This window comes from Lissotriton helveticus, chromosome 1_1, assembly GCF_964261635.1.
Source record: "Lissotriton helveticus chromosome 1_1, aLisHel1.1, whole genome shotgun sequence".
Lineage (NCBI taxonomy): Eukaryota > Metazoa > Chordata > Amphibia > Caudata > Salamandridae > Lissotriton > Lissotriton helveticus.
The window spans coordinates 308,999,497-309,012,775 of record NC_136057.1 but is presented as its reverse complement, the minus strand read 5'-3'; the positions used below and the strand labels follow the sequence as shown (position 1 = coordinate 309,012,775).

At 44.2% G+C, this 13,279-nt stretch overlaps 1 protein-coding gene across 1 annotated transcript in view; it reads left to right on the top strand.

Moving 5' to 3' along the window:
* LOC144800058 (solute carrier family 23 member 1-like) overlaps window positions 1-12,914 on the top strand; it is a 329,120-nt gene extending 316,206 nt beyond the window's left edge. The window contains exon 12 of the mRNA XM_078671654.1: window positions 11,201-12,914. Coding sequence (XP_078527780.1) covers window positions 11,201-11,445 — 245 coding nt within the window. The 3' untranslated portion in view covers window positions 11,446-12,914. The remainder of the gene's footprint in view (window positions 1-11,200) is intronic.
* The last annotated feature ends 365 nt before the right edge of the window (window positions 12,915-13,279 follow it).

The following is a 13,279-nucleotide window of genomic DNA, read 5'->3' as shown; positions in this document are numbered from 1 at the left end:
GCGCCGGCTCTGTACCGCAACCAATGTGGTTGGGACAAATTGTCCCCTTGCCACGAAATTCCTTTGCGGTCTGAGCCGCAGCCTCAGCCTCAATATCCCATACGGCGGGAAGCTAAAGCTGCCGTCGCAGAAATCCTTGAACAATTGGAATATCAGGGAGTTATTGAAACGTGTGTGTCACCGATGAATAATCCCCTTTTTACTGTGACCAAGCCTGACGGATCATATCGTTTGGTATTGGATTACCGGCATTTGAACTCGCATTGCCGTAACTGTGCAGTACAGAATACTCACGGCTCTGCTCTAGTGGATAGTCTAGTGCGTAAGCGTTTCAAGACAACGCTTGACATTTCCAACGGTTTTTATGCCCACCGATTGGATAGCTTTAGCTCCCAATGGACAAGTTTTACGTCCGCTGGTGTGCAAAAACGCTTCCGGCTACTCCCGATGGGCTACAAAAATAGTCCTGGAGTTTTCACCTCCCGAATAGTCACTCTATTAGAGAGTATCGATCCGGATGCATGTTCTTATGTGGATGACATTTATCTCACAGACGACGAGATTTGGATGCATCTGTGTCGTGTGAATTCGATAATTTGTAACTTTGCAGATATGGGTTACAAATTTAATTTTGCAAAATCGCACTTTGCAGAACACACAGTGTTGTTCCTCGGCTATGAGCTGAACAATGAAGGACGGGGATTGGCTCCTCACTTAATGGAGAAATTCGCACAGTTGCGCGCTCCTACAACACTGAAAAAATTACAGTCTTTGCTGGGCTTCTTGAATTTCGGCAGAACTTACGTTCCGGAATATGCCCAGCGTATCAAGCCTTTGTATGCTTTGATACAACCAACTTTCTCAAAATCATGCTGGCTGCCTGAGCATTCTGCCATTTTGCAATCATTGCAGGCTGATCTGCTCGCCTCTAAATACTTACTGACTCGTGATAACCACACCAACCTGGTGATAAGAATAATTCCAGGGGCGGTGGGTTTCACGTACCTGACTTTCAATGAAGGTGACACGGTGCTTACAAGTCACACTTGTACACTTCGGCTGAATTGCGGTTTCCCGCTGTGGAGAAAGTTTTAACTGCTGTACAGATGGCGATTCTTAAAGAACGAGCTCTGGCACAGGGGAAGCGCATGTTAGTGGTAACACCCTGTCCTCATTTGGAGGCAGTCACGAAAGCCAGTGTACCAAATTCTAAAGCTTTGCACCCACGGTGGATTCAATGGGCAGCGTCATTGACGTCCACGGATGTCACGTTTATTTTTGACGCCTCATTACGGTCGCAAGAGTACTTGCAGTATGAGTTCGTTCATCCTGCTCCTCTGGCTAAGCGACCTTTGAAGGACTTCCATTGCATCATTTACACTGATGGGTCGGCGCAGGTTGCGCATGGCTCTAAACATGCCTACGTTTCCGCATGCGCTATTGTGGTTGGTGCTATGTTGAACGATGAATTCATTTCCAGGGAGGTACACACGTTGCCCCTGGGCGATTGCACTGCACAATTGGCTGAGCTTCGTGCTCTTTTTTACTATCGTTGGAGTACGCAGATCCAAGTGTTACTACTCTGATTGTCAGTGATTCTTACTACTGTGTCCAGTCTTACAATGAGAACTTGTTCTTTTGGATTCAAAATGATTTTCATGATTCCAAGGGTAGCACAATAAACATAAAATGATCTGGGTTCGAGTGGCAGAGCTTAAGGCTATGTTGCCACTCGTTTATGTGATTCATACTCTCGGTCATCAGCGCGTAGGAGTTCACGCTGTTGGCAATTCGCTTGCTGATGAGGCGGCGAAATCTGCAGTATCTACATACTTAGTTGCAGCGGTTACTAGATCCAAAACCAGGATTGATAGCGACATCTTGGCGGCAGTTGCTGCCTCTGAGAAGGGAAGTAAACATCCTGCGGGATTCCCTTCGAAGTACAAATACCACTTAAGTCCCGAAAAGGTTCCTTTTGTGACAATTCCTGAAGTTGGGGAACGGCTGATTCCCAACTCTGATCGCAGAGCAGACTTGATTACAGCGGCACATGAAGGTGTGGCGTCTGCGCATGCGGGCGTCTCGGCCACTGTAACTCAATTACAACAACGTTTCTGGTGGCGGGGACTATACAAACAGACGCGTGATTATGTCCTTCTTTGTGACATATGCCAGCAGATTAAACCTTCGACTGCTACGCGTCCGCCACAGACTCAGTTGTACATTTCTAATAAACCGCTAGGTTGTGTTTATTTAGATCACTGCGGTCCTTTTTCATCTGATACTGCGTATAAGTACATCTTAGTAGCAGTTGACTCATGCACACGCTTTGTGTGGGTATGGCCACATCGCAGCGCTGATTCACGGACTGTCATTAGAGATTTGCGTGTCTTTATAGGGATTTTTGCCTGTGGTACCTTCCATTCGGATCAGGGTCCGGCTTTCGCCTCTAAGTCGTATAAGGATGCCATGACTTCGTTGGGGGTCCAAGTCAAGTTTTCGTCTCCCTACAGACCTGAGGGTAACAGTGTAGTTGAGCGAATGAACCGTGATTTAAAGCAATCTTTGACAGCCCGAGTTATAGGCACTGGCAGAAACTGGCTGGCTCACCTCTATGGCGTGCAGCGTGCTCTTAATAATCTCCCTAGAAGGTCTCTGGGTGGGCGGACCCCATACGAAATGCTCTTTGGCATCAAGATGTACGTCCCTGACCTTGACGGTCTAGACTGTGTGGTTCGCGCCACTTCCTTTGACGCAGATGAACATTGCAATGTTTTACAGAATCTACAAAAGACCAGAGACAGTCTTGCAAAGGAACATTTGCCCTCCACGTCGGATGATGCGTTGCAGATCCCGGTAGTTGGCTGGCTACCCCAAATTGGCAAACTGGTTCGAGAGAAGATCGATAACAAGAAAGAATTTGGTCCTTCCTATCGAGCTCCGGTTCCTGTCCTTGGGGTGAAGGGCACAAGAACAGTCATTTTACCACCACTTCCTGGTCGTAAGGAAAACAGGTTTATTTCAATTGACAATGTCAAGATACACAGAGTGGCCGATTCTTCTTAGCATGACACCGGCTGTTTCCTGTCCTTCCATTGTGAGAAATTCAGTTATGCCCACTGCTTCTAATATTGAACCTGAAGTGGCCATCGAATTACCTGCTCTTTCCAGTCCTTTATTAAATAATTTACCCGGAACTAACATTGATGAGATAGACTATGCCTACCCCACTGATTTGTCCATACCTGACCTGCAAGCACGTTTAGCCACGGAATCCAGATTTTCTTTTGACTCTGTTTCCCTTGCCTCAAAGAAACCCTCTCGTTTTGCAGTTTATGCTAGCCTGTTTAAAAAACATTTTTGATACCCCCTTGGACATAGATTTGGCTGGTCCTTTTTTCAGTTTACCTTTTTATGTCAATTGGTTTTGTGTTTTATTTTTTTCGAATCATGAATGGACACTATGTCGAGGAAAGAACTTGCATTACTCATCTGAATGGAACTTTGGCCCCGCTTTCCTCGTCCCATTCTACACACAGATTTAAAAGAGACTTGACTTTGGTTAACATCACAGCATGGCGGATGTATGACGTTACAACGCATACTTTTACAACGCATACCGTTACAACGCATTTTTTACAACGCAAAAACTTTTACAACGCATACCATTACAACGCATGTTTTTACAACGCAAGTACTTTTACAACGCATGCCATTACAACGTAAGTATTGGTAAGTATATAATATTTTTTTTTTAAATTAATTGTAATTAATATAATTTAATTTAATTTAATTTATTTAATTTAATTTTTTTTACCCTGTACCCCTGTACCCCAAAAACCCAAATTAACCCAGAAACCTAAAAATACCCCTGTACCCCAAAAACCCAAAACTGTCCCTGAACCCTAAAAATACCCCTTTACCCAAAAACTGAAAACTGACCCTGAACCCTAAAAATACCCCTTTACCCAAAAACTGAAAACTGACCCTAAACCCTAAAAATACCCCTTTACCCAAAAACTGAAAACTGACCCTGAACCCTAAAAATACCCCTTTACCCAAAAACTGAAAACTGACCCTAAACCCTAAAAATACCCCTTTACCCAAAAACTGAAAACTGACCCTGAACCCTAAAAATACCCTTTAACCCAAAAACTGAAAACTGACCCTGAACCCTAAAAATACCCCTTTACCCAAAAACTGAAAACTGACCCTAAACCCTAAAAATACCCCTTTACCCAAAAACTGAAAACTGACCCTGAACCCTAAAAATACCCCTTTACCCATAAACTGAAAACTGACCCTAAACCCTAAAAATACCCCTTTACCCAAAAACTGAAAACGTAAAAAAAAAAAAAACATATAAAATATTAAATATAATTATATACTTACCAATACTTACGTTGTAATGGCATGCGTTGTAAAAGTACTTGCGTTGTAAAAACATGCGTTGTAATGGTATGCGTTGTAAAAGTTTTTGCGTTGTAAAAGTTTCGTTGTAATGGTAGTGTGCTGTAAAAGTTGCGTTGTAAAGGTTGTTTACCCAGCATGGCCTGTCCTTGATGGAATCGTGTGGGATGCAGTTCGGTTTCAGATTCATGGCCCAACGGAAGTCGTTAATGTCCCTAATGTACTTAGAGTGAATATGGGGGATGTGGTGAAACAAAACATTCGTTCTGATGACTGGGATGTCAATGCTGTAGAAAGTTTATTTTCTGATTTGCAGTACTATGCTGCATTTGATGCTGAGGATTTATATTTAGAATCTGCTAATTATGGTGAATTATTCTGTTACCAACATTATGGCAATCACTTCTTACACAAAACATCATCCAGAAGGGATACTGTTAACTTTACTCAGTGGGAACATTGCCCAGCGCCTCATCAGGGGAGTTCTGAAACATTTCTGAAAAAGTATACTTACTTCACTGACTTTAATCAGTCCAATCCCGAGTCCTTTTATTTTAAATTTCGAAAAATGCCAATGTCCAAGGTTAGACTTACCGATACTAAATTGTTGTATTCGAAGGCCTTCCTTGATCAATTAGTTACTGGAGGCTATGAGTTATGGAAGGATACAATAGACCTTAAATCAGTTTGGGGTTCAAGGGCCTGGCAGGTACAAGGCACTGAGGCTTTGCACCGTGCATGTCTCATCCCGAATCATATGTTGTTTCTAAATGAAACGATTTCCCAGACCACATGCTTTGGATTGGCTACTTCTAAAAAGTTAAACACTCCTTCTTTCCCGGAGTTGGAGGAATATGATGGTTGGAGTAATTTTACTCAGTTGTCCATTAGAGAATTACAGACTCTACTTCTTAATTCCTCCTTTAACATTTCCAGTATGAATCCTAAGGGTTGGCTGCTTTGGCACCGTAGTGCTGATTCTTGCCAACATAGATTTTTGAATTTAACTGACGGTTTTACAACTGTTAGATCTGATCCCCGGTTTGACTTGGGTCATACTGTCACCTCTTATTCTGTAGGCAAATTGTGTCAAACTTGGCTGAAACATTCAACTTTACCTGCGGTTAAGAATCACCTATCTAAACTAAATGCAGAAGTGGACTTGAATGATTTCATTAAAGGCCCGGCTAGTGGCAGGTCGAAAAGGTGGTTATATGGGGTTTACAATGAAATTTGGAAACTTTCACAGATAGAGGCTGCTACACGCCTTAGGGCTATTGATCAAGCGAATCTTGAGAAAGTGCTTGCAGTTGTTGACAATAGCATTAATGTGCTTTCCTCTAGAATTTACACATTGGATAATATTGTGTCGTCAGTTGTCGATATTGTGCATGATGAAGTGTCAGTATTATACCATGGTCAGAATCAATTACGATCAATCATGCAGTTTGCATGGACCCTTCAAACTCTAAAAATGGGTAAAGTTCCCTGGGGGTACATGAACGTGTCTTCTTTTTTTGCACCGTTTAATTTGACTGACAAACAACGCTTGTTTTCAATGCGTGATGCTTCTTTTTCTATGTTACATATTGAAAGGTTGGAATCTTTACCTTTTTCCGTGGCAGAATCCACTGCTGCAACGTGGCTTATCCACGGTTTGATAACGCTGCCTTTTGCTTTATATACATTTTCAAATTGTATGAAATATGTACCCATAGGTCGTTATGAACCTTTAGGTAGCGGTTTCCTCCATGAAGTCTGGTTGCTTCCATACACATACAGATGTTTTAAGGATGACCAGGAAGTTTATCTGACTGGGGAGGAGTGTACTGAGACGCCAGATCATTCTTTAATGTGTAGACACATACAGTTACACGGTTCATGCAACAGGGACCGACCGAATATGGCTTGCGTTTTGCAAGGCACGCCAGTTCCTGCTATCGTCCCCACGTTTAAATTATTAGAGAATGGTAGTTATTTAATGCTCAATAATGAGGACTGTTGTGGGTTAATTAAAGGTATAGCTTTCATCGTAACAGTAAGTGAGCGGGTTATTTGCTGCAGAAATGTGCTTTATCCTCCCACACGTGAACATAGGGAGTCTTCCATCTGGCCACAGATACCAACCTTGGGAGCAGAATTCAGCGGCATGGCAAGAATAAGGGCTCTTTTGTCCCAGAAAGAGGTGGCCTTGAGCTCGGCCCGTGAAACTTTCGTGCTTCACATTGCAAACACCCATACAGAGGTTCAGGCTCTTTTGAATACTGATTTGCCTTTGCATTTCGGAGCGATGGTTCGAACTATCTTTAACGCATCCTCCACAAAAGGCCTAGCACATTTTTTTAAAGTTGTTAGCAGTGGTCTCGTGACTTCCTTTGAAAAGATTTTTGGAGTCATCCCTGCTTTCTTCCATTCTATTTTTTCATCCTTGTTTGGAGGGTTCCCATTTTTACTTGCATTAGCGGCTGGCGCTCTAGTGGTTTTCTGTCTTTTTAAATATGGATGTCCTTCCTGTGCAAGACCCGGCGCAACAGCTACTGACGCAGTTTCGCAACCGCATGCTTGAATATTATGGCACACTGCCGTTGGCGACATTGAGCACGGCATATGGATTATCTTTTCGATTCTCCTATTTCACCTGTGTCCAGCCTGTATTTCACTGCCTGACCTGTGAGTTCCATTGGGCCATTGATTTGTGTCTCTGCGACCGGTTTCTCCTGACGTCGATTTTAATCAGCTGATGAGTCCTATCATTGCTCACGAGTTGGTTTGTTCTGACGAGAGGATTATGGCCTTAGCAGTGGCACATGGACTAATTGGTCCCTGGGATATATTGTCGGCATCACGGAATTTCTTGGAACTAAGTTTTCTTGAAAACCCGCCGAGCTGTCCTCTGATGGTTATAGAGGATCCGGTGCTGGGAGAACACGTATGTTCTTTTCAACTTTTAAATTGGATGGCTGAACTGTTTTCGGATGAGGACAGTGATTTCCTATTGGAGGCTGTTGCTACTTACTTTGCATATACAGTTTTGTCATAGACACTGTCTCGGATTGACATGCTGATCAATAGCATTTCATTGATTTTATTGACTTATTTGTCACATTTTTTATTATTTCCTTGCCTATTGGCTTGAGCCACGTTATATTTTTGGGCTATTTTTTAGCATTAATTTTTAAATGTTTAGTTTCGGATCATGCTCGTTTACTGTTGAGTTCTGCTCTCATGAGATGGCACTTCTGTTATCATATTTAGTCCGTTCTCGGATCAAGGGGGGGTGTCATGTAGCTCCTGAATATCCTTATATCGTGTTAAGTTAGCATAGGTACATTTGAGGTTTAAAAGCCATTTTCCATTCTTGCAACTTCTGCACACGACACTTAATTGTTGACTTAGCTTTCAACCTAGTAGTTTGCCGTGGTTTATGTGAGAATAATATGTTATTGCTCTGATATCAGCTTTGCTTAATAAACTATGTCTGCACGAAGAGTGCTGAAGTTTCAGGAACAACACGATATGGAATTGTTATGAGGTCTGATCTCCACGCCTTCATAGTCATAACACAAGTGCAGCCTTTGCCAACTCTGGCTTCAGGCGGGATTGATATTGCTTTGCATGAGGCACATAGAACACACTTGATGCGGTGCACATGCAGAGAGAGAGCTGGTGTATGCTGATGTGATTCCTTCATGCTAGGACACTAAGGTATGGGCCCGCCCTAAACCAACCCAAAGAGACCTTCTTAGCTAATAATATAATATATGTGTTAGGGTGGGTGAGATATAAGTGTTGTTAACTCTTATTCATTACAGTATGTTAACATGCTGTCACCATTCGCTTTTTATGTCTTAGTAACTATGCTGGTAATTTTGCTACTGATAATAAGTATACTTGTATTATCTAAGATACTGCGCCTGAGAAGACGGCATTAGTAAATAAACATTTCAAATGCACATGTGTCTTCTTTACTCCATGTTCTGGTTTGTAATGATAATATAACGAAAGAGTGTTCATGAGTTCCACGTACCCTGAGGTACTGTAAGTTCATGTTCTGGTTTGTCTAAACATTGGGAGTTTGTTATGACCAATGAGACACTGTAGCTAGCTCGGTAAGGGGTTTGTTGGGTACTAAGGTGAGTTTTGGGTCACCCTAATTCGCCGAGGTTCCAATCCTCTGTGCACAGTTCTGTGTGAGAACAGAAACCCTGCGACAGTTGTTCTACTTTTGGATCCTTGCCAGAGGGGGCTGTTGCTGCTGCTGGGGCCAGGAGGACCGCCACTTGGCTTGTCTCCCTGCCTGGAGACCCAGTGTGCTGGCTCTGGCCCTGCCTTGCCCCCCTGCCTGCCTCCAGACCCTTGCTGGAGCTGTACTTTGCCAGAGCGCCTGGAAGCGCTTTGTATTTGCCTTATAGCGCTGGCAGCGCTTTATTTCTGCCCCAGCGCTCAATAGCGCTTTGCTTCTGCCCTCCAGCGCTTGGGAGCGCTTATTTTACTGCCTAGCGCTTGGGAGCGCTTATGTGCCTGCTAGCGCTGTGGAGCGCTTTATTTACGAGCCGGTGCCCACCCGGCATTAGGCCGTCTATTTTTGCCGATTTTTGAAGCCCCTGGCGAGTGCCCACCTCGCCAGGGACCTTGCCGATCTTTTTATAGTTGAACTCGAGGGAGCCCACCCCTCGGTCAAGTCTCCCCCAGCCTACGAGTGCCTAAGACGGGCCGCCGCGCTGCCCGCGACGACCCGGAAGTACTGGCCTGACCGGCCAATCACAGCGCGGCCCGGGAGAGGCCGACCGGAAGTCCCGCCCCCGCACCGGAGCCGAGAAGCGTCCTTGCGAGGCTCCCGAGTGAAGGGGAGCCCCGCCCGCGGCCCCTGCAGCGTCGTCCCGCCAGAGAGAAGCAGCGCGAGGAGACGCCTCCGCCCCAGGAATACCGGTGAGTGCTGCTCCGGTATCAGGGCCACTGCTGCATATCGAGCCAGAGAGGCTCCAACGAGTGGGGCATGCTGGTGTAAGAGCCCCGAGGCTCCGTGGGGCCATATCTTTGTTCACGAGCCCCCGAGCGGGGCTCCTACGTTGCCAGGCTGCATTTCTTGTTTTAAGAGCCCTGAGAGGCTCTGGGGGCATTTTCCTTACTTAGTGCCCGAGAGGCTCCAGGCGCCGCACTTTGTTCTTTGAGCCCCGAGAGGCTCCAGCCCACCTCCTTGGTGGAGAGCCCTGAGACAGGCTCTTGGGCCCCAGTTGTAGTTAGAGCACAGAGAAGGCTCGAGGGGGCAGTTCTGTATTACGAGCCCAGAGAGGCTCATTGCCCACATGTGTTAGAGAGCCCTGAGAGAGGCTCGAGGGGCCATATTACTTGGCAGAGCCCAGAGAAGGCTCACAGCGCCCACATTTGTTTTAGAGCCCCAGAGAGGCTCTTGGGCGCCATTCATTGTTCTTGAGCCCACGAGGCTCCAACGTTGCCCAGCCCTATTTACAACTGTCCAGCACTTAGTGGACAGTTGCTACGTTTAGGCTTTGTGTGCTGTGCTGCCTGCGCAGCCTTCCCAGACATTGAGACTCAGGGCATTTCAGCCCCTTTCGAGGCCAGCTGGCCTGAGGGACATTTCTAGTGTTGTGCTACGATTTACTGCTTATGTGATTTCTGCGTAAATGTTCTACCTGCACCTCTGAATGTGTTTTAATGTTTCATGTGCAATTGTTTGTTTTATTTCCCTTTGCTAAAAGTGACCTGCTTAGAGGAATGTTTGTTTTTACCTTTGCTAAAAGTGACCTGCCTAGGTAATTGTTTATGTTTTATCCCCTTTGCTAAAAGTGACCTGCTTAGAGGATTGTTTATGTATTACCTTTGCTAAAAGTGACCTGCTTAGGTGATTCCTTATGCTTTTATTTCCCTTTGCTAAAAGTGACCTGCTTAGAGGAATGTTGCTGTTTTATTGCCTTTGCTAAATGTGACTTGCTTAGGTGATTATTTCAGGTTTCCTTCCCTTTGCTAAATGTGACTTGCTTAGGTGATAGGTTTTCCTTCCATAGGTCCTGATGATAAGGTCCTAGTTCCCTGCGTGATTTCCCTACAGTGTTTAGGGTGGCGTAGGAGGTATTTACCCTTTACCAGTAGTTACTGGTTGTATGCTACATTTACTATTTCTGTGTTACAGTCATTATATGTTTATGTGCTAAGTGTTATACCTACAAGTATTATTTCTAACAAGTGCATACCCCTGACAGTGGTCCAGGTGGCCCTGTCCTGTACATAATCCCTTGTAAATTCTGCCCGTGCCTGTTGGCACATTGTAAAGTTGTGTGTTATCTAATGTGTTTATTATTATAATACAAAGGCTATTTTTGATATAACCTTGTGTGGAGTTTCCTTTGTGGTGGGCCTAGGGTGTTGTCGCTGGGGTGCGCGCGCAAACGCTTTACACATCGCCTCCGAGATTAGCCTTGCTGCTCGCGTCACGTTACCTAGAGGGTGAGCAGGGGTTGTCTTGGTGTGTAACTCCCTTGCCCTGACTTAGAAATGGTGATCCCTGACTGACCTTGGCGTGAGCGTTGGCCGGCCGGGGGTCCCGTTTCTAACACTTTGCATCCTAGAAAAGTAAAATAAATTAAGATTGCAAGAAATAACATTAGCGATAGGGTGATGTTAAGTACTTCGCTCACAGAGATGAATGTAACAAGTATTCCTAGTGATGCAGTTTTCATACTGAGATTGACCATGAACATATCCAACAAGTGGCAAAACAAAGACTAGTATTGACTTGCATTAACAGTTCCTATATGTCTGCTTCCTCTAGGTACACCCGAAGAGCGAGGGATTGTGGCATGGAAGGAGGAACTTGGTGGTGGCTCTGATGACAGCCAGGATCCTAAAGAGATCTACGGCCTGCCCTTTGGAGTGGGAACCAAGTGCTGCGCATGGTCTTGGACTCGGTTCCTTCCTTTTTGGCCTAAACCCAAGAGAAAAAACGCCAGCAGCGGCATCCCAGAAGATGGCTGTCTCGACAACGCTACAAATAGAGAGATTGAGACCAGGCAGTGACATTCAGTGGAGCAACACACCCCATCATTGCAGCATCTTAACTTTACTAGAAAAATGGTACCATGTGGTCCAGGTTTCCAAGGTGACTTCAGTGGAGACATATAATGCCACTAAAAAGCTCAATTTTTACGTATTTTCAGAGTAGAAGGTGAAAAGACCACAATTTATTGCAATCCAGTGAGGCTTACACATATTGAACTTAAAGTGATGTTTCTCCAGCATCTTTTCCTCAAACCAGAAGCTATCTTGCTTAAATCAGTCGCAGAGGACAATTTTCACTTTGGATATCACATTCAAAAGAGGATCGTGGAGATATTCACTTGACTCTCTAAACCCCCTCTCTAAACCCTTTACCAACAAACCTCAGCATAGCTTTTCAGAAGAATATATGCCTGCACGAAAGCCGTGGATAAGCCCCTATAACATATTTAGAGGCTAATGCCATCCTGATGAATGGACTGAAGACCTTATTGTCATAAAGTCAATATGGAGTGCTTAGAGTGGCTCTCTTATGGACGTAGTCAAATGAAGGCCACTTCACGATCATCATGAACATTGGCCCCATGCTATTCCGAGTTTTCCATTTCAGCATGATTGTTCAGGGAAAAAATAGAAATAGGACTTCTGAGAGGATACCCAAATGGAGGCGTAGATAGAACACCAGATGTAAATTCAGTGAACACAGAAAAAAGTGGAAGTATTAGGCAGGATTAATGCTAGTTTTGAGCACGGGCTATTTCCATTAATATCCGTTAACATTGAAATGCTACAACCCTAGAAGTTTTTATGTTCATCCTTAACTGAAGTACCCTTTAAGACACATCGATGAAGGAAATTATACACCTTACTGTTTAAACGATATGTCTTATTGTAAAGTATGTAAGGGAGGACAGCAACAAAACTTACAGTATTATTAAGACCCTGGTGCAAATCCTAAATCTGACATAAACAGTAACTTCTGCCCAATTCCGGATTTCAGGTTTTCTGGCAATTCCCCCACTGTTTGCCAACCAAAAAAAACAGCCTGTGCTAGTGAAATGCTGCAGATAAACAGTGCAAATGCCAAGTCTGTACAGCAAATGAAAATATGCAGAATTAGCTCCTCATCTCCCGAGGTGCATTACATTTGATTGGTGTAGTAATCACGCATCCAAAAACACCACTACCTGTGGTTTTGCAAACTGCTGGTGCACAATTGTCGTACCATTTACTGCGAGCCCTTGTCTGGCTACTTGGATGGAATTCAGCCTAACTCAGCTGACCCCCAACCCTTTAAGCAGCAACTTAATTCTCAACTGAAAGTCATCGGACCCCCTCAAATACTACCAGACCAGTGAGGCACACATACTTCGAAGACCTTTCCTCGCTCTGCCACTGGTTGTCAAAGGCCCTGTTCTACCACGGAATACATTAAAACAATAACATTTGAACATGTTCAAAATAAAGTTTGAGTATTTACATATTGAACAGCGAAGACTTCTGTATCTAACTACTGGGAACAGTATTCCAAATAGGGTAAAATGTATGCGTTTTTTATTGTGTGTATCAACTATGAATGGGGATTATGTTCAACGTCAAGTCATTCTGTGTTACTTGCTTGTGTTGGTAAACACTATATATGGACCCAGTCTGAATGTGCATGCGATGGTCAGGGAGGCTTAACTGCTCTCTGCAAGTCTGTGGGGACTTTGTTATGCATGTTTTAAAAGAAAGCAGAACATTTCCACAGTATATCTAAACCTAGTCGTAAAACCAACAGACACATGATAAAATGGAGGGAGGCCTGGACAGAGAAAGAGAGAATGAGGCATGTACAATCAGAGAGACATACATG